The following is a 23291-nucleotide window of genomic DNA, read 5'->3' on the forward strand; positions in this document are numbered from 1 at the left end:
GTCAAAGCGCTGAATGTAGTATAAAAAGATGGAAGCAGAGGGATGGTATAGAGATGTACGTGTAATGATCTAAGGTTAAGTAGGTAGGGTTACGTGGGCATAGATGTATTTGAAAGAGCGAGAGAGATGACATCTCAGCCACAATATAGAAGTCATATAGCTATCTTAAAAGCCATTCACTTATTACTACAATGAAACAATGTAACCTTGAACATGCACATCAATTTGGCAAGTCAAATGTGATTATTATGTTATCATGAACCGTACTTACATCAACAATATTGCATGGTTTTTGGCCCAAACATATTACCATCACATCACGTGCAGTCACATATCATGCTGAGATACGCTAGAGATAAAAGCGTTGAAATAAAGATAATGAATGTCTATCTCAATGTTTCTATCTCTACCTCAGCGTGACAGCACGTGACGTGATGGTAATGTGTTCGGATCATTTCTCTCACTTGGCACCTCTGACTATGCCTAGTTTTCTATCATAACTATCAAATCTGTTGCAATAAAATTTGTAAATATCACAGTAATAATGGTATTTCCCTGTGCAATATCAAAATGATGATGTTATTATTATTATCATGTCTTGGAGTTAAATCATTACATAAATTAAAATAGAATTTCGCATTTATGAATTTTAAACCACACAATATTTAAAGATATAGAAGAAGCTTCAAATCTAAACCTCAACACTTGACCACAAAACATGCACCTCAATACATAAGCAGAAATAGTTCTAGAATGTTTTATGAGTATTGTAAATTTATTTATGAGGAATATTATTGAACAAACTGAAAATAAACTAATTTCTTATGGATAACTCAGTACCAGAGACGAATTTACCAGTACGCAGGTTTAGGGTCCGTGAACAGAAGGGGCAACAAAATAAAAAAAATGCATTACCAAATCCTTGGCATCCGAGTTTGTAAAATATGAATTTGCTGTGCCTACAATTTTATGGAAATTGTCTTTTATTAATGGCTATAAAATTGTTATCATCTTTCTTAAAACTTTTGCCCCTGCACCATGGGCACGGAAGTTATATGATTTACAATCTTTGGACTTTTTTTTCACGTGGAGTACCCCAAACCTACGGACTTTTAAGCCCGTAAACCAGGTTCGTTGGATTTAAAACATGTTTGATATTTTACTCACCAAGTTGCCAAAATTCATCCGTCAACTAATACGTGAGTTCGATCTAACATTAATATGCAATCATTCGACTCAAAAAAAACCTGTAATTATTATGAACTTTTTTTATTGATTAATTTGTTAATTTACTAGAGATTTAGATTAATTATTATTTTCTTTGAATTTTTAAGATTCTTAAAAGAAAACGTAAAATTGGTGTTGCTTTCACTCCTATATATTATTTTATGTAAATCTACCTAAGTACATATAAATATCACAAAAATTCACAATTTCTGGATTATAGGAAGACAAATCAAAGCTTAACATTTTAACTCGCTCAGTAGCAGAGCATAGACAAATCGGACAACTTATTGTCCTCAGATTTTTGGCACGTCAATGGAGTGCCTGCATTATAGATGATTTAGAATATTATTCAAAAACAAACAATAAAACATAAAAAGATATTTATTGATACTGAAGACATTGAAACATTTTTAAAAAGGGACTCAAAAATTCATTGTGGATCAAATGAATAAAGTTTGTAACTTGAGAAGACTTTCATCAGTTAGAGAAGAGAAGATAATCAATTCAACCGATATTAGAGCTATATGAAATAGCAAGTTTTTGGTTAATATATAAATAGGTATTTTCTTATGTGATGCGTCAAATTGATATTATGAATAGGGTCCCCGAATCATTAAATCCGCCCCTGATAACTAAATAAGACATAATATAACATTCTAGCTTAAAAAATTCATTAAAATTGTACCTATGTATCAATTTGTCATAATTGAATAAAATGGTCAAGTGAGTTGCCTAGAGCAGGGGTAGGCAAACTTTTGGACCAAAGGAGCCAAATATGAGTGGCACAACGGTTAAAAAAAATTCGAGAGCCTTCCCTACATATATTTTTATAAAAATGATTTATTTAAATGAATTAATTATATTTGATAATTGTTTATTTATTAAGCGAAGAAGATTTCCCGAATAAAACTGACGATTGAAATATCAAATGGAGAAAAATTTATTTTGTCGACTTTTGCAATAGGCGGATTTAAAACAACAATCATACCTTTTTGCATCAACCATCATGGAGGAAAAATTAGTTTCGCGATAATGTCATTATATATAATATAATAAAAGTACAAATCAATGATAAAAAATAAAAATTGTGAATTTGTACAAAAGTTTTTGTAAAAAACGTAAATTGGGAATTTGGCAAAGAGCCGCACTCCAATACCCAAAGAGCCGCATGTGGCTCGCAAGCCGCGGTTTGCCGACCCCTGGCCTAGAGTAACTCACATATTCCAAAAATCGAGTTTTGAGATAATCGTAAAAAAACAACCAGACCAGAAGTATTGAACTCCCTTAAGGCCATGCATTAGTTGAGGCACGGTCTAAAAAGATCGTTGCTAGGCGATGCGCGGATTGCGGGTCGCGGGTGCAAATGACGCCTGTCAAACGAAATATTATTTGTCATATAAATCCAACATACGTCCATTTTATGTTCTGTTTATTGTTCTATTAGTAACAATAATAATATATTCATCGACATGTTTTCTTTTTAAAGTAAATGAGTAACGTTTTTAGTCATCTTTACAAGATTTTAGAATTAATTGGCCCGTCGCCATCACGCACCAAAGTGACGTGTTTCTGGCTCGACGTTCTCTCACTGAATACGAGCGAGTCCAAAATTTTGTTGCGCCTACAGTTGAAAATTATTTGGCGTTTCACTGATGCGTCACCTTAAATATTACAGAGTGAGTGAGTCGATTTACATTATTTTTTTAAATATACCTATAATACTCCTAAAAGGGCTCGTAAACGAGCCACTTTTTACGGCAATTGTGTCGCTGTCAATAGTTCCCCAAAACACGACAATAGTAGTCTACGTTGCTGAAACTTTACATCTATTGCCCATGCTCTCTGGCAACATGGTTGGTCGATATATGTAATATCGAACACAATCGAAAATACGGCAATAATTGCTAGATAAATATAATTTAATTCTCGCTCTGCTCCATGTATGCGTCTCTGTTTGACCTCACCCTAGCAACAATAAAAACATTGTATGTAGTGACAGCCGATTCGACAATACATTATTATAATTTTTCGCTGTGTCGTTATTAACATTATTATGCTGTTATTACTAATCGTCAATTCACACTACATACGTACAATGAATAAATGAACAAACCACAGGGTACCTATTGAAGCTTATTAACGAGGTTGATTTACGTCTTGAACTGTGGAATGTGGAAGCCAAACTATATAATGATCAAAAAATGAAAAGGACAATAATTATCAAAGCTGCACAAACATCTAGATCTGGAACAATGTGAGCAATCGATGAGTTGAACACCCTGAATAAATACATTTAACTCCAGTATGAATCTCCAGTTGGCAAAAACCGATGAGTGACTGGCAGTATAATAGTAATCAGTGTTGCTTTTTTCATAACTGTATCTACTTTCTTTTTCTTCGCACTAATTGTATTTAACAAATACCTACTAAAAGTCAATTTTTGTCATTCTTATAAAGTTTTTAACCTTTCCCTTACCATGGTAAAAAAATTATGCGCGTTCCCATGCTGTCCACTCAGTGGACTGTATAGGAATTTGGAATTTTAAGGCATTCAAAAAGTTAATTGCTTCAAAAGGTAAAGTATTTTTTTAAACACTGTTTAGTCATCGTTTAACATTTTATTCTGTGTATATCACATGCAATTATCTTATAATCGTCTATAATAATCGAACATCGATAAATGTACGTCATAACCAAACCACGGCGTGTCTCGATCTGTTTTAAATGGAACAACCAATACACGCTGTCATTTCACGGAGAGTGGGGGTGGCTAATTCATCCGAAGCGAACGAGGGATGTATTTAGGTAGCATAACATCTGCGTGGACTTGCATTATCACGTTCATCACATAAAATAATAGTTATAATTTTGCAATATCGATTCCCTATATAATTTTAAAACAATGTGATCCTATTGTATCATGTTATTAAGTATTCTTAAAAATCGGATTTTAAAACACATTAAAAATATACTTAAATAAGAATAATTAAACAACAAAAATACTCCGATGATTGTATAGTTTCCACTAAATATATTTTAATATCATGTTATTATGCTGAAATAATCACTAAAAAAAATAATCACTACGCTACTTGAACCTATATGCACGTATTAAGTCTATACCTCTTATATCATACCTACTTTTAGATAATTTCATAACAAGAGGTTTTATAGTCAATGATATACATAAACTTATCTAGTATATAAAAATTAATATTTGTTTGTATGTTTGTTTGCTTGTTTGTTCGTATTGTATGCGCTGCCATACCGTTAATCCGATTGCGATAAAACTTTGTTAACTTATTGCTTGCACTTCCGCGAAGAGTATAGGCTATATCTTATATATAAAAATGAACGTCTGTCTGTCTGTATGCCTGTTTATCTGCCTGTCTTTCTGTCTGTCCCGTATGCGTTCCTATACCATTCATCCGATTGCGATGAAATTTTGGTATGTGGTTGTATGCACACCCGCTAAGGTTTTTGAATTAGTACAACCATCTTCTTTTTCTTCTTCTATTCGTATGCGTTCCTATTCCATTCATCCGATTGCAATAAAACTTTCGTCAGTAGTTGTGCCAACACCCGCAAAGGTTTCTGAATTAGTACAAGCATCTTCTTCTTCTATTCGTATGCGTTTCTATACCATTCATCCGATTGCAATGAAATTTTGATCAAGTGTTGTGCTCACACCCGCAAAGGTTTATGAATTGATACAACTATTTTCTTTTTCTTCTATTCTATCTTCTTCTATTCGTATGCGTTCCTATACCATTTATCCGATTGCAATGAAACTTTTTAAAAAAAAAGTGAATAAATCAATGCAAGGACCACTAATGCATTCACTGATTTAAAAAGACAAGTGGAGGCATACATAAAAAATTGGAGCTTTGGAAATCAAAATTATAAAAAAAATCGTCATGTTTCCACTTTTAAATGATTTTGCGCCAGATATATTGAAGCAAACAAAAATTTATTTACTGAGCGCTTTGATAGTTTGCTAATGCACTTTTCACATTATTTATTTCATAAATTTACTCTAATAGTAAAAAAAATCACCTGCGGCGCTACTTGATATATTAAATATGTAGGTAGTCGTGCGTTTGATGTGATACCCATATGATGATTGATATATTTAATGATAACTCCCGTGTATGTGTATAATTTAGGAAACACTACATTAGAGCACCACACTTCCCTTAACCTCCGAGATAGGTAGGTGGGCCCGACAAATATCCTGGCTTAGGGGCCCGCTTCAGGATGTGGAGCCCATGACAGAATCCATCTGTCAATGAACAATGATGAATTTGGATTGACTACTAATGAAATCTTTTTTGCACATCCATCGCATGAAAAACAAATTAATTTAAAAATGAATAAATATAATATAAGTAGTACAACCTTGTTTATTATTTATATATTTAAGTTTTCTTCATTTTTGTATTAGTGCCTACATTTTTGACTATTTAAAAAGGTGTCTGAATTATTTAATGAAATAAAGGGGGGGAGGCGCCAAGTTTCGATTTTTTTAAAAAAGGAGGCGTAATAACATTAAGTTTGGAAATCACTGATGTATATGATAGGAACCGTAATTTAATACTTGTGTATTTTTGTAGATACTAAACATAATACTTACCTACATATAATAAAACAATCATTAGATTTACTTAGGTGGAAGATAACGGTGTGAAAGATCCCTTACTTCAAAAATTGTACTGAATTCCACACCACCGTGGAGGTACAGTTCAATGGCGGGTTTTTTAAAATCTGTGGTTTTCCTTTTAAGCCTATTTCATTGTACTACGTTTTAACTTAATTTTCTAAGCATAACATATTACACAAACTACAAATGACTATATCTACATAATATTATCTAATTAAAATTTAAATGGAGACTCATAACTTTATATTATAATATAAAACAACCGAAATAATAAAACTACCTACCTGCTATTATATTTCTAAGAATAATACTCACTTTCTGAAATGCAAAATATAAAAAAAACATTACCTTCATAATATATACAAAATACATAAAAACATCTTATACAGGTGATTGAGGTATTGTTTGCAATTTACATTAAATTTAGTCTATACCATTATGTACGGACGATGTCCAAAATGGTATACCAACATAAAATGAATTGATTTTACAGACATGGGGTGCAGAGAAATAATATTATATTATGTTTATACCTACATCAGATTGAGTATGATAACATTTTTATAATAAAATAATATTATTTGGTACTTATGACATTAAACATTAAAAGCAAAATTAATAATTAGTAATCTTAAAATGTATTACTCCTACCTAACTTAAATTCACTGATTTTAGGGACATAATAACATGGAGTTAATGTTATTTTATAATACCTACATGTAAATGCAACAGGTTCACTATAATTGATTATTTAGACATGTACTCACTAATATTATTTTGTATAAAATAAAAAAGATAAAAATAAATATAAGTAAGTAATTATTCATTGGACGAAACCAACTGAAAGAAAGCATAGTGGTTCGTACCACGAGAAAGACGTGTATACTATTGAGAATACTAAAAATACTTTCTGCGACTATTGTATACCTACATACTTCATAAACAAAAGAATAGCTAGTTGTATTTGAAATGCATGTCCTTACTAAATATGCTTTTCGGGCAAAAGTTATTATTAGTAATTTATAACTACAATATAATTTATTATAGAGGTAGAATATGGAAGTACAGGCACAAAGGCAAGCCGACGCATGCTGTTCGTTTTTGTGCAGGACACCCGAGGTAGGTATATTTTCAAATGCACATGTTCCACAAACTGAAACTTTACACACCTTGTAACAAGGGTGTGTATTCTAAATCTGGGTAAAAAGGTTTTTTTTATGACGCCCGAAATATTGGGAATTTCCGGTCAAGTGTTTTGTGGAATAAACGCCATATGAAGCGAAGTTAACATGATAAAATGAACACTAATAACATTACATTAAGAGTTACTTTGGCATTTATCGTCAAATGCAGTGAAAAATTTATACTTCAAGGTTCTTATATTATGGGAGGCTTTATACAAGCTCATCCGTCATATAATTAAAGTGAACAAACACATAAATTGCTCTTCCTGTTCTAACAAATAACATTTTATAATAGTGTCTCACTTTACAAAACTATTATGTGGGTTTCTCTAACGTATATCTTTTTACATATCACTATCACTGTCTTATCAAAATATCGATCAGACTTTCGAAATTGATTAATTTTATATAGAAAACATTCAATTAAACTACTTGTGCATTTTTATTTTTACGCATAAGCATTTTATCTACAAATAGCTAAAAGTAGATTTTTCTGTATATAATAATAAATGGGGTATCTATGATTTAAGGACCTAAATAAAGTGCGAGTTCTTCATGGCAACGGGAGTGTTAAGGTCATTTCGTTACTGCGAGATCATCGTGGCAACGGGAGTGTTAAATAAATAATTATCAATAACTAATTTCTGGTTTATATTACTTGATGTTTCACGTTTGTTTAAGTAATCCGATCCAAATCCTTATTTTATTTTAGATTTTTTTATGTGATTATTTAGGATGAGATATGGTGCAGAAACTTCATTGCTGGTCGTTGTTGTCACGTTTACGCACAAAATACATCAGACTCACTTGCCCGACACTGATGACGGGTCAATGTGAGTAAAGTTATGACACCAACAGACAACTTTGTCAACAATTTTCAAATGGTTTAAAGTGACTTTTGGTAGCCGACTATTTTTCTTTATATATATTAATAGCCTTTAGAATCACTTGGTATATTTAACTAAAAACTGAAAAAATTGCAAAATGTGAGTTATGACTCTAGGCGACTCAAGTATATTATATCAATGCATTTTGTCATATATTATGTACATAACTAAGATAACGTCATACAAATAAGCCTTATTATAATCATCCTTAAATCTGTTGGAAGTCAACAGATTTAAGGAAGAACAGCAACAGGAAGAATATTTATCCGTTAATCTGTCACAAATTAATTGTGATATTGTTTAATACCTACTTGATAAGCTACCATAAATCTCACAAACCATTTCAAAATTAAATGGTGACTAAAACATAGTTATAATCTAAGGAACATGCCTATTTCCCCACTAATTATTAGGAAAATATAATCTGATTACACTGCACTGGTACCTGTCAAATCAATACAAAAATGATGTTGACATATTTTGTTTTTTCAGGATATGATTAAATAAACGGTTTCTTTATTTGTCGGTCAGTTTATTTTTCAAAAGTCAGGAATCATAGATAATGTAGATATCTATGTCAAATTGATAAGACATTCCTATTACCTAAGATAATAATCTATTAAATTGTTTATTATGATGAAATTTATAGTTATTAAGGGCCCTGGTGCTGTATTAAGGTTGAAAATGAAGAATTAAAGGTATCTCTGCAAACTTAGCATAGATAATCTGTAGACTTTGTTGGAAACCCGTATACTTACGTGTAGCGGGCTCGCAGGCCAAGATCTTTGGCGGGTCCGCTACCTATCGCTAAGGTTAAAAGCAGTTACATTCTCTACTATGGCATTTTCCAAATGGTGTTCGAGGTCAAATAAAATTCAGTGTATTTTTAGCGATTTAACACGTCATCGAATTATAAAGTTGTCAAAAATACAAAAATGGTAGATAGCTTCCATTACTTAAAATCAACTCAAAATACGAAATTCTTGAACTTAAAAATAAATTTATTTATTATTTATACATAAAATATTTATACATAAAAATACATAGTTTTCTTTTTAAATTAAATTTAACATAGAGAAATATATTCATTCAGTGTCGCTACTTGACAATAAAAGTGCCCGTTTACTGCTGTTTTTCGCTGGCAAAAAATCACTCATCGTTGGAAATATTTAATGATGCTGACGCCGAAGCACACTACGCGTCTCTCGTATCAAACCCGAAGTGACTGACTAGTGGCGCTATGTATGTAAGTACGTATGTATGTTTGGGCGGCATCTGGTGACAACATTATGTATGCACCAGTGGCGTGCGGTCCATTGCAACGAAATTTTTTGATAAATATGTACATACATACATATTTTTATTCTTTTTAGTTTTTTTAAGCCGTGGTAAAGCAAAAAAATAAAAAATAATAATAAATAATAGATACTTACTTTTTCTAAACCGTGTTATTTCGAAACCGTGTAAAAAGAGGATCGGGTGTATTACCATTGAGTTTTCTCCACTCGTACTTTCAAGGTAACTAAAAAATAATCAACTACCTAATAAAGAGTCTTCGCCACTGGTATATATATCATGACAATGCTCAGTTAGTCATTAGACACTGTTTTTATAAAAAAGATATCTAGATTTTTATGTTTATAAATTTTAAAATAGTGGCAACAAAGATAAATAAAATGTTGATAAACACTTGTATTGATATGATTCAGCTCGGTGAAAATTCCTCGTGATTCCTCTCGTGCAATAATATTGTGGAATAACATGTTTTTATCTTTCAATTTGTCATTTATTGTCGCTTTATTTTAAAATGGGCTGGGAATAAAATTATGTTTATTTTAAAAAACACCAAATTACTAAGATACATTAATTAGTAATACGGGGCATTTGGACCACACTTTCCATGTATTTAGTCGAGCCATACTCGTAAGACAGGTTTAAAACGAATAAAAACATAGTCATATTAAATTTTACAAAAGTTTACCAAACTAATACAACTTATTTTAAAAAAATATTGGAATTTAATTCCAATTATTATTAAGTAAGTATTATTATTAAGTATGTATTGAAAACAGATCCATTGATGACTAATTAACAGACTAAGATAATAAAGAATCAGTTTCCCAAAAAGAAGGACTGAATTTTGTACATGAATCAACATTGAATAAACCATGAACATTTTTTTAAGACATCATTTTTAGTAAGTTCCAAATCCCCGTTTGGTATAGATAATCAAGGTTATACTGTATTTTGAGAATAATGTAATAAAATCAACTAACCCTTCCGAAATGCTCTTTATTTTCAGATCAATCCAGAGTAACATAAAATAATTTACTGTCATCATGTCTCTCAACAAAGGACAGACTCTACCGCGTTCCTCGAGGTAGGCAACATTTGAAATATTAGCCCCACAATGTGAACAATCGTAACAAATAACACTCTTGTGATCACCGTCAACAACCGTTCTATGAATAGAATTTATTAACCGCTAAAATGTAATTAGTGATATGAGAAATAATATTTGTTTGAGTTTATTTAAATTAGGCAGTGACATCTGCCTGACTGCAAAGAAATTTCACGATTATTCCAGCCTTCTTGAAATCTAATCATGACACCGATGACAACATAAACAATATTAAAAAATTTATCGGTGAAAGAAGCGATTAGCGGCGAGCTTGCAGCATACCAAAAAGCAAAACTATCAGTTTGTTTTTGAAATGTCAATTGTGTAAGAATGACAGTTTGATAATATGGAGTCTGAAAGCAGTCTTATTTTCCAGATGAATCAACTTTTGGTTTGAAACTCGGGTGTTTGATAATACAATAATATACATGGAAATTTTAATATATTTTTAAAATCATTGGGTATTAGAATATATTTGAATTATTATGAATGAAAATATGCTGATTTTAATATCATTCTTTTAGTAAATAAGTAGTTCCATAAGTATGACTCCTTCAAATGTGTAATTTTTTTTCGATGACTACAGTGTACAGATTTTTATTTTTATCAAATGCAATATTTATTTATTCCTTCTTATGTTTCATGACACTTCAAGCGCAAAGGGTCACATTGAAAGTTACATGAAAAACGTTGAAACTTCACCCATAATAGAAACACTAGAGATATTAGTTCGACAGGTAATTGAAACATAACAGAACCTCAACTATTTGAATATAATCTGTTTTATTTATTTCTGATGAAAATGTTTTGTGCATGAATTGAGGCTTTACCTGTGCATTGTAATGCTATCAATGAGATATTATGTTACTGTGACTGTACTTTTGTTACTGTATATCTCGATGGCTTCTGCTACATTCTACCGCTATATTATGGAATCTGCTTCATATCATGAGCATCAGAAAAAAACATTCTGAAAGATGAAAGAACGGTAACACATAAATGTTTATTCCAGAAATTAAATAAATTATTATTGTTTTTGTGAGATTTACCGTTTACTTGGCCGTAATTCTTAAAATTACAAATGCTTCTTTTTTCGATCCCCATAGATACATTTTTAGTACAGATAATTGAGGTTCTTCTGTAATTTAGTAATACTTGCTCAACTATCAATTTTATTATTGTCGGTGGAAAGCAATGAGGTTTCAAATTTTTTCACTGTGCAGATAGATATGTCATACGGATAAAATCGTACAAGTTCCACATTCTGTATTGACATTGTGTCCGTAAATTTTTACGTATGCAGTTCGTCGTATTACACTTCACTGTGAAATGTTGTATCGGAAATATATGGTTGTATATTAAAGACCGTCCAACCTCTTTGGGTCGTATAGTACTGAAATAAATTCAACTAAAAATTAAATTAAGCACGGTTCTTGTCGGTATACAGGAAGACAGTGGCAACCAAATTTTGAAAATAGCCGATAATATGCTGGATTATTTGTTAGGATAGTTTAGGTTAGGTAAAATATCAAATCAATCATATCAAATTTAATATCTGATAGCGTATTATCAGATATTTGAAACCAAACATATCAAATTAATGTTCATATTGAATCTAATAAAATTGGAGCATTATTGTCTGCAATGCTCCACGAACAATGCATAATTTTTTCATCTCAGTGCTATAGTGATGACCGTATAGTATACGGTCATCTCTTTCCGATAAGAAAGCTCGCGGCGAACTGTGCTACGGTGAAATGTAATACGTACAATTTACATGTAACCGTATTGACATACCTGCACCTTAGTGATATAAAACTTTATTGTCTGCAAACCACTCACTCATTAGCAATATGCCGACATTTCATTGACTGCATACCGCTCAATACCAATATTCCGGTCAGTGTTCAGATGCCTTGCAAAATGACTAAAACTATGTACGCGTCAAACTAATGCAGAATTTAACTAAAAGCCTATTTTTCATAATAAATTAATAGGTAGTTTCAACTTATGTGTGTAGTGGGGTCGTGGTAACTGAGCGGCATACTAATAAATAAGGGGGTCGTCCATGTATGATGTCACAGCCTAAGGGGGGAGGGAGTCGCATACAACGTGATGATTTGTGATGAGGTTGCAGAAAATGTTACGACCGACGTTATAACCGACAACATACAACATGAAGCCATTTTTTCTGAGCATAAAATCTGATTACCATTAGAAACTAAAACTTTTTGGGTGACATTTTGGGTGGGAGGCTAATTCTTAAAAAAATACCATAAATCGTGTGGCATCATTAATGAACGACCCCAAAGAAAATAAGACGTCATAATCACTGTTTTCGCACTTCAAACGATTAAATCAGTGGTAAATGGTGGGAAAAACATATTTATGGATTTAAATAAAATGTGTTTATGGTAACGCTAACTGATCCACTATCAATAATATTATATTTGTGGAGATGACTCATTTCCTGTCGGCACGATTTTGATCCATACACAATCAACACATGTCATTATACGATGATAGGTAGCCAATTTGGTAGTGAAATCAAATTGCGTTGCGAAAATAACGTCAAATAGTTTTAATGAACATTCGTTTTATTACCAATTTTTTAAATTAAATTAAATTTAAATTTTATTTAATTATTATTATAAATTAATTATTATACATAAATTAAATTTAAATTAAATGTTCATCTTTCAATTTAAAAAATATTTATTTTTTATTGTAAATATCAATTTTCAGTAAATTGTATTAAATGAATGTGTCCTAATTCCATTACTGGATGTCCCTACACTCCCCCTTAATCAGGAAAATATCGGTGGAATACATTTTCCCTGCATATAAATTGAATATATTGTAAAATAGGTATTATTACCAACAGATAGTGCATCATCAAGTTGTTTAAGGCGATGTATCACTTGTGTCTGGGAGTCATTTGACCTAAACATGCAAAGTTATCTTTTTGTATTTTTTGTATTTCACATCTATCGCATTGCCAGACTAGTATGTCTAACATTAAAAAATGCCATTCGAACAGTGGTCGACTCAAGGTTTTTCTCTTTCTACCTGGTATCAATTAGCTGATGCCCTGCACAAACAGAGTGTTGGCAAAATGACCCCTATACAAAAATCATGTAAGGGTGGGTCCCCTCTTCAGCGTTTCTTAAAATATTTCAATTCAAATTTTAAACGATAGGTATAATTCTAACTTAGAAATATAATTGAAAATTCATTAACAACTATCGGATTGAGATTTAGTGTCCCTCTACGGCTGAGCCTTTTTCCGGCTTTACATACTCTTACAATGAAGTAGCTACGCCACTGGTGTGAATAATATTACAGCAGGTCTATTCTTAACGGTTATCACTTTAGCATGTTTCCATTATTTTCATTGGTCCTAATTAATACGGAATGTATTAGAATATTTATAGATAAACAAAACAGTTATCCGCGCTATCTTTAATTCATAATACGGTGAAAATTTAGGTTGGTAGACATGTCGGTCAAATTCGGATGTTTGTGCTGCCGAACCCAAGCGGATAAGACCGAACACAAGTGGATAAAGCTGAACCAGCGCCATCTAGTCGGTAATGAGCTGAACACAAGAATTTTTTATTGACACGTCATACATATCAACATAACCTACAATTTTATTAGTCATGTCATTGCAATTGCAGTAAGAATATTGGATCTCAATTCTCAGTATGTAAAATTGTCGTACTCATTTGTTTCATTCTCAAAGTTAACATGGCCAAGAGAGGAGCTGTTAAAAGATATAACCTTTTGACAGTTTAGACACGGTTAACTTTTTTACATAATTAACCACCGGAATACTTTTTCAATACAATTAGCTCTTTTTGGATGTTAAGTGATATGTTAGAATAGACCTGCAGGTTATCATTTACCGCACCGTTTCCCAAAAATAAATAATGATCTCTCTGGCACCCATTGGAACATAACCACAAGTCCAAAGGTTACAGTAGGTATGTATCTATAAAAAGTAAACTTTTTTTGTTGTTTTAGGTTCGATGTGACTTGAAGCATTTGCGCGATGTGATTGCGAAGAACAAACTGGAAATGTTACAAGAGAATGGCACAATCATTTTAGACACCATCATAAAAATTTACTCAGGTATCCATCTATTACATTCAGATATTATCCTACTTATATCATTATTTCATCTCAAGAGAAAGATCTCTCTCTTTCTGTACAATAATACATTTGGCTTTATGTCAATGGCAACCATGTCAGTAAAAATTATTACGTTATACTTACATATATTTGTCTTAAATTATGTGTAACGCATGAGAGAAAACATATGAAAATGCATAAGAGAGAGCGAGACAGGAAGAAGACGTATTACACATACACGTATAAATGCAATTTCACAATTTGAAAAATCGGTGTAATCATTTAATTTAGATCGGATCGTGAAATAAAATAAATAGCATATTGAGTCATTAGAGTATCGAGACATTAGTGTGTTATCCAACTTAATGGTAATATTAATAATTGTAATAGGGATAGTGTGCTGTTACCTACAACCTTAGACAATATACACAATCAATCAAAAATAGAAATATTATGGATGTGGAAGGACAATTACCTGAGCGTTGCCGTTTTACAAATGAACGAGTTCAGCGATGTTCAGCAAAGTCAAGAGACCTGCAAAGACTTCGCCAGGCTGATGCAGCAGCTCATATACAAATAATTGAGTCTGAAATATGAGAACAAAGACAGTATGACAAAACATAAACATATGAGAGAGAGGGAGACAGGGAGAAGACGTATGAAAAGCTGGTAATATTTGCTAGTCACAATATATTAACCCTTTGTCGCCTGACAGTACCGGCACTTCAACTAACAGTGTTGAATTCGTAGAAAATACATCTTCTTAAAAGGGCCCAGTGGGCTAAAAATATGTTTGGATATCTCTGTTCTAAATTCAGGTAACGTTATAATCTAATGCTTATTATTGATTTGCGATGTGCTCTGTGTTCCAGTTGTCAGGCCGTATACCTCGCCGTTCGGGACTTGTCCTTCGGTGCCTCTTCGATCAGCTCTATCTCTTCTATGCCAGTCTCTGGCCCGTGTGATTGAAGTCTGCGACATAGTAATGCTGAAGAATGATACCAAAGAAGTGTTAAGTCAGCAAAATGTTGAAAACGTCACTAAACAACTACAACAGGCCGTTAAAGTAGGTGACTCATTAAATTAGAAACTCATGTATTCAAAAAAACTACACGCGAAATAATATAATATAACAACCCGTCTTAAGTAATATTAATTAAGTTAATTCGGTTTCCAAAATATTGTATTGGGGGCAATGTTCCCTCTAAGGTGTGCGCGTGTGCGCATGCACACCTACCAAAATATGTCCTGTCCGCACACATGTTTTCATCCCCCGCACAGTCTTCACACAAAAATATTGTAAAAGAAAGTTTCAAGAAGGGATCACCATATCCGTCCCATTCTATAGCATGCCAAAGTATACGAAAAAAAAGATAGGTACGTATTTTACAACGTTTTTCTTAGGTCGTATTCTTATTTGTCCAGTGGTTGTTTGTCCAGTACAAATCTTGCAATCGATTTTTAACTAACTTCCCGACTAGCTAGACATTTGAAACTTTTAGAATATATCAGAACACGATGCCAATGCATTTTTTTAATACTTTTAGCCATCTTTAAGTAGAATTGAATTCATTTTTAGTTAAGTCTGCTTTGTATGAAAAGTTATTTTGATACCATTATTGGTTGCTAGGGGGTCCGTGCAACTAAATTATTAAATAATATAATATACATGCGTTACTATGGAAATCAATATGAAATGACATTTCATTATTCAGTATTTTTATCATGTACAAATTTTTTTGATCGTTTAAGCTAGTCAAGTCAAGTTTATATGATTCAACAGAAAATTTAAAAAGGTTTTTTTCTTATTATTAGTGTTTAGCAATGACCATCTATGTGTCGGGTCCTCTACATTTCTTAGTCTTTGACATGTTTCAACTTGCAAGAAACATTGTCAGTACAGTCTTATAGTAGTCCTTATTGTGAAAACATCACAGTTCTTACAATCATTTTTAAACGATAAAAGTGCAAAAAGCAGTGTTTTTTTACAAAATATTAAAAAAAAAGGAACTAATAACCAATTTTTGTAATAAATAACTACAGGTGTGTTTAGTGTAGGTAGCAAACAATTCAAGTGAACAATACGATTGCTTGCACAGTTACATAATATATAATACAATTATTATACTTATTAACTATAGAAAACTTATCCTCTAAAAATGTCAAAAAGGAATGGATGTGATATTTCAAATGCGATCTTTAAGAAGAAATCCTGCGATAAATTTAAATTGGAATGGTTCTCTGAAATCCTCGAAACACAAATGTCATCTTCAATGCATTCGCAAAAAGTAAAAATTGGTGGATATATTTGTTTATTCGGAAACAATGTCACACGCATCATATGCTCCGCAGCAAATATGGTAGAAGAATTCACGCCTGGAAAGAAGTGGATTGAATGGAGGTTGTATATCATACTTAAAGACATTTAAGTCAAAAAATACACCGAGATGCTGTTACGAAATTGAAAAATTTGAAAATAGTTTGATTTTTGTATCGCTGAGCGCAAAAAATCTGGTTGCGATTTAGTCAAAGTGTTAATCGATAATGTACTATTGGCTATAAAAATAAAATATGTACAAGATATTCATAATCATGTATCTAAATATACCCGAATATTATGCGTTCCAATTCGACATAAATTTTAAGAAATTATATGTGTGTGTTTGTGGGGGGGGGTGCAAATTTACCGCACCGGATGATACCAACCCTGCACGGATACGTTGATGATCCGCACACACGATGGAAAAATTAGAGGGAACGTTGATTGGGGGGTATTTTCCTGAAAAGTTGCTGGAGTGAAAGAGAGGGTGGATCCCATCTATCTGAATACTGAACTAAATCGTTTATTGCAGTCTTGACGATGGTGTGAAATCCAAAATAGCCATTGACTATATATATATGTCCAGAATTCAATAAAATAAAATTGAACACATCAATATGTATTTATATCACTCTAAATAGTCTAAATAATCGGTTTCAGTATACAGTCAAATTTTTAAACATGTTGATATTTAGCATATGATTTTGCACACTTTAGAAGTTATAGATTATTTTAATATACTGCATGAAATTGCACATAGATTATGACGTATATGTTACTTATCAGTTTTTGTTATTGGACATAATATCATTGCCAACAATAGAGTAGTGGCAAATAGGGATTCCAATCCCGGGATCGCGAGCTATTTTTGATACCTATGAATCCCGGTATTGATAAACATAATCCCGAACCTTTCGGGATTGATTTTTTTATCAATTTTTATGGAAAATAAAATAAAAACGAAAATATAACAGAAAAAATACGTTTAATAACAAATAACTACATTAGAAATAAACTGAGTTTAAATGAAGTTTGATTTATACCCATGTGTAAGTTGCCGATTCATTTTATTTTTTCACATGAATTAATAAAAATGAAAAAGATTGGAAAAAACAATGCGTCACACTATTAACAAAGTATTTCCACCATGATCTCATACGTTTTACGGCAGTTTCATATTAGGCTGACTAATTCGATTTATGAAGCGGAGAGGCCATAAGTACACCATGATTTGCTTTACTATTTTAAATCTCGCTAACCCATTCATTAAGTCTTTACTATCAGAAACAGCAATTTCATATTAAATTCACATTATTATTTACTCCATTAAATTTATGTATTTCCAAGATTGAACGTATACAATATGAACAATAAATGTCTTAAATACTCGTAGTATAAATTATACTAGATTTATTTTTGACCGATTTTATCGATGTTACTTGTAAATATAAAATTCTTATATTAGCAATGGAAAAAAATGCCAATCCCGGGATCAGAATTTTGGCTCGGGATTGGATTCCCTAGTGGCAAAGCATCCGCCTCTAAAGCCGTGAGTTGCAAGATCAAAACTCTTATCTATTTTTAATGCATGTTTGCTAACAACCATTTATCATAAAAAGGATTAATTACGATTACTGCTACTCTATGGAAGCATATTATATGTCCTACTTTTGCTTAAATATGGCAATTTACCATTTATTTGACATTTCATCATAATTATAGCAAATTAAATTAAATAGAAAATTTTATATGAATGATGATAAAATGAAATGAGGCAAGTTGATTAGGTACTAAATAAAAAGTTTATTTACTGCAGTGCTTAAGCACGTCTTGAATAGAGGTATTGAACGTGTCAATAGATGAACAAAAGAGAATTAATCTTTGGTGTTAAAGAGTGCATTGGAAAGTTTGCTTTATCACGTAATAACTTTTCCTGTATCACGATGATTTCACTTATTAATAATTTTTCAGGAGGTTGCTTCCACACTTGTTACGAAACTCATAAATGAGGCACATGAAGATTCATGCAGGTGCGATGACGATCTTAATTTAAAACTGAATAAAAAGCATGCCAAAAAGCGTTTTAGAAATGAAAGGAGTAAAACTGCACCAGGTAAGAGTAAGATGATGCCGTTTCTACTTACTTCTCTAGTCGGTTGGAAATATTGGATGCTGATGATCGATGATCGGGACTGCAGGCTGTGGCTATTAATTCTGTGCATGACATATTTACGTTTATCGTCCATTTTTCTGACGTTCATCATGAATGATACTGAAAGAATCTGTATTATGTTTTTAGCACATGAAACGGAGCAAAAAATAATTCCTCAACGAAAACTAAGTGATACATCGATGAGTGGTAATAAAAAAGTTGTTCCTAATTCTTCCTTCAAAGACACCTTGATGGAACGCTTTGCTATTTATCTTCCAAAGGACCATTCTTCCTCAATCAGGTGATTAATAATATACAAAATACAAATTTTTAAGAAATGAACCACACTAAAAATCATTTAGAAATGGCATCAAGTGTTTTGATATTAAAATTTCAGAAGGATCCATTTTATTATAGTCAAACTTATTAGTTAATTCACTTTTTTTTTAATAGCATATGTCTTGAAAATCTGATAAATTATGTGAGAGCTATGGAAACAAAAATGACAGTTTCCATTTTTGAAAAATGTGGGCAATTTTTCTCTTATACAGAAAAAGTAATTATAAAATGTCACAAATTATCAATTATAACAACATTTTTTTCAGAAATTATACATATTATAAAGATATAGGACATTTTTATTACCACGTTTTTATTAGCTCATATCGAGCATTAACTCATTGAAACAAGTTCTGAGATAATCGCAAAAAGGATTTTTTTTTCAAAGCGTTCTCCCACGTAGATTTTTGTATGATTCAAAAACATTTTTTCTACATTATAAAGACTAACCTTTATGGCAAACACAATATGCGACATGTTACAAGTCCTGTATTTTGTATACGCAGAACGCATTAAGTCATTATCATGCTAATGCATTATCTATCAGAATAAAAAAATAACAATATGATTTAATAATGTTTCTATTTTCTCACCATTATATCCTATGCCTTTGTGCGTTTTACCAGGACGTAGAGCGTAAAATTGTATACATTTTGGCATTTAAAACAGAAAAACAGCAAAAACTGAAATAATGCGTTCAGTCAGTATAACCTCGATATTCTTGTTTGTCCAGTACAAATTTTTTCTTGTTTATCCAAGATTTGTATTGGACGATTGAAGATTTTAACTAACTTATCGACTATCTAGACATTTGAAACTTTTAGAATATATCAGAACACGACAACAATGCATTCTTTTAATACCTTTAGCCTATATAGTAATTAATATCTTTAAGCAGAATTGAATTCATTTTCAGTTAATTCTGTTTTGTATGGAAAGTTATTTCGGAAAAAATTTGTAAAAAGTAAAACACTATTATTGGTTGCTAAGGGGGTCCTAGCAACTAAATTATTAATAAATACGTGCGTTACTATGGAAATCAATAAGAAATGTCAAAATGTCATTTCAGTATTCTATATTTATTCAGTATTTCTATCAAGTACAAAAAAAGTATTTATTAATAATTATTGTCAAGTTTATATGATTCAACAGAAAATTTAAAAACGTGGTATATAAAAAGTTATTTTTCTTGTAATTATTATTCACTCACAAACATTTTACAAGAATGGAAACTACTGTTTTTGTTTCTAAGCTCTTTATATGAATATATTTTAAATCTATCCTAGAATCCGAGATCACCGTGAAGAAGGAAATTCCGCCGTGAATCCTGCACTTGATTTAGAAAGTCTCATCAGACAGGTATGGAGATTTTTTGTCTAATACTGATAACTCCTCCAAGTTGGGTCCAGTGTAGGGAAACTCAGAAGTCCTTCATTTTTCTGAGATTTCAAGTAGAGGGGGACTTGCAGGGACTTTGATCACATAGCTATTAATATATAGCCATAAGCGAAGAAAACATGGAACTGGAAAATTTAATATCTCTGCACAGAGTTGAGTTTATTATTATTTACATAATAATTTTAGAGGTACAAACAGTTGTAAAGGGCAAATTTCATAAATTTTTTCAATAATCAATCATTATCTTATACTTGAGAAATACTAAGGCTACCCATTGTCTACTGTCGTATCGTAATCGTACTGTCTAGGTAGACTAGCGACAGTACGATTATCTAACTGACTGGCACCTCAGATCACTGATATCAACGGGACACAATATTACACTTGTTATTAGACATATTTGTTTAGCTTATTATTAATTGAACGTCATTAATTAAGTAAGGATAATTTTAAAACTTTGCAGTGACGTAAACGGGAGTAATTTTTTACAAGAATTTGGGCCTTAATTGTATGGTATTTTTATAAGGCAGTGTAGGTTTAGTATTAATATATATTATGACAGATATAGCATAAATCATGGTAGAAAAACTTATTCTATAAAGATGGTGCCTAAACATATGGAAATGAGGAAAAAAACCTCTGGGACCTCTAACGTTCATGGTGCAGTGCGTAAGGCATTGGCTTTTCATCCGGGTTCGACCCCCAGTGAAGACACAATATATTTATGTGATTATCTCAAAGCCTGGGTGTTTGTGATTGTTTGACTTATATTATTAAATACCAGTGGCGAAGGGAAGGCTGTTTAGATCTGCCATAAATAGTACACACTAAAGTCTGTCAGTCAAACATATTTGTTTTCATTGAACTACGACTACAATAATATAGATAGTATTTGTTAGTTTTTTAAATTCAATTATACATTATACCCTGCGGAATCCAAGCCATAGTAGATAATAGTAAAATATTATGTATTCTTAATTCAACGAAAACAAATTAGTATGACTGAAAAAGTGTGCACTATTTTGTCGGATCGGCCATAGTATACCTTAACTATTATGATTTGATTTTGGCAGGGTTTAATTGAATTTTTAAAACTAACCAGCACTATCTGTGAAATGTATTATTAGTTCAATGAAAACTGGTCCTCTAGGCTTGTTGTAATGTTAAAAATAATATATACAATACAAACTCTGGAATAAGAGAGAGCTTTGTTTTTGCATACAAAAATGGCACTTCTCATGACATTTACTGAAGGAAGATTTAATATCTTTTGGCACGCACCATTCTTAGTCACTATATCAAAAGAAAATATCTAAAGTGTCACTAATTCATTGAGATGTTTTTTGATCACTTTTCAGGTACGCTATGCTTTGAGACACCTATGTGACGTCATAATAAAGCATACTTTACAAATGTTACCGGAGAACTGCAGTATTGTACTGAACACCATTACCAAAATACACACAGGTGAATAAAAAAATTATTCTTCCTCAGGTACGGCATATTACCACCATATGGCAACTCCAAGAATCCCCGTCGGTCGCTTTTTGTATCTTCCCAGGATAAAAAATATTCCCATAATATTTTACTTCATAGAGTTCTTTAACATTACTTTCTTGACTACATTAAGAGTTTCTAATATCAAAAAAATATATTAATCTTTTCTAAACTAACGGAGATAGCCCGCGACTTCATCTGTGTGAAATATAGAAATAAAAAGTGATTTATCCACCTAAATAACGGTTGGATCTAGGCACGCACCCCTCTACCCACACTTCACCTCAACAAAAAAAATATTGCGTCTTATTTTCTTGTAACTCTGGAACCTTTGACTTATCGAAATGAAACTCTACCAAATTGGTACTGTTGCACGGGATGGTGTGATGAGGGGTAGGTGATGAATAAAATCAGAAGGTTTTGATGCGTATAAAAGTAATTCCCCAAATTTATTATCCCTTAACACAAATTACAAATTCAATTTACAGCTTGAATAATACAAAGTTTATAAATTAGATTACGACGATAGTGTTTGTGATAAAAGTTATTTTAACGTTGAAGCGAGAAGCGTGTTATTAAGACGAGCGAATTTAAGGTACTGAGTTCTTGTTGGATTGCCACGTCTGTTTTTATATTGAAAGTAGACAAAGAAAATGCTATCCACAGCGTGGGTAAATTTATTGTTTTTGTTCCCACACTGCGGATTGATTCCTGGGATTTTGTCTGCGAAATTTGATTAAGGTACAAACGTTATCAATCCAACAATGGATTTCTCACGACACAAAGACAGGAATGCACTGTTTACTGGTTCATTCCTGTGGTGCGACAAATGACATCCGACACGTGAGTATTTCTTCGGCCGGTGGAAGACGATCATATATCAGTTCGCACGGCCGTGTTTTGCTGATTATTAAAACATTAAATAAAATATTAAAATATTGTGATTATTAAAATGTTGTAATCTTTAGGTTTTCTTAACTGTCTTAACTGCTATTTACACATTTCACTGGTCTGCGGACTCCTTCCACCCTCAGTACCAACAATGTAATCTATAAACTGTGGAAGTTTCATCAATAGTAGTTTTTAAGTTA

General features: G+C 31.9%; 1 protein-coding gene across 3 annotated transcripts in view; it reads left to right on the forward strand.

The window, feature by feature from the left end:
- LOC147071904 (uncharacterized) overlaps positions 1-23291 on the forward strand; it is a 75640-nt gene that overhangs the window by 25614 nt on the left and 26735 nt on the right. For all 3 annotated transcript variants that reach the window (XM_085947477.1, XM_085947478.1, XM_085947476.1), the window contains 8 exons: positions 10261-10338; positions 11015-11096; positions 14386-14494; positions 15367-15560; positions 18786-18927; positions 19114-19267; positions 20592-20664; positions 22062-22170. In XM_085947477.1, coding sequence (XP_085803603.1) covers positions 10298-10338; positions 11015-11096; positions 14386-14494; positions 15367-15560; positions 18786-18927; positions 19114-19267; positions 20592-20664; positions 22062-22170 — 904 coding nt within the window. In that variant the 5' untranslated portion in view covers positions 10261-10297. The remainder of the gene's footprint in view (positions 1-10260; positions 10339-11014; positions 11097-14385; positions 14495-15366; positions 15561-18785; positions 18928-19113; positions 19268-20591; positions 20665-22061; positions 22171-23291) is intronic.

The sequence above is a fragment of the Rhyacophila brunnea genome, unplaced genomic scaffold (assembly GCF_057557595.1).
Source record: "Rhyacophila brunnea isolate RB1 unplaced genomic scaffold, BYU_Rbru_1.0 scaffold_2, whole genome shotgun sequence".
NCBI lineage: Eukaryota > Metazoa > Arthropoda > Insecta > Trichoptera > Rhyacophilidae > Rhyacophila > Rhyacophila brunnea.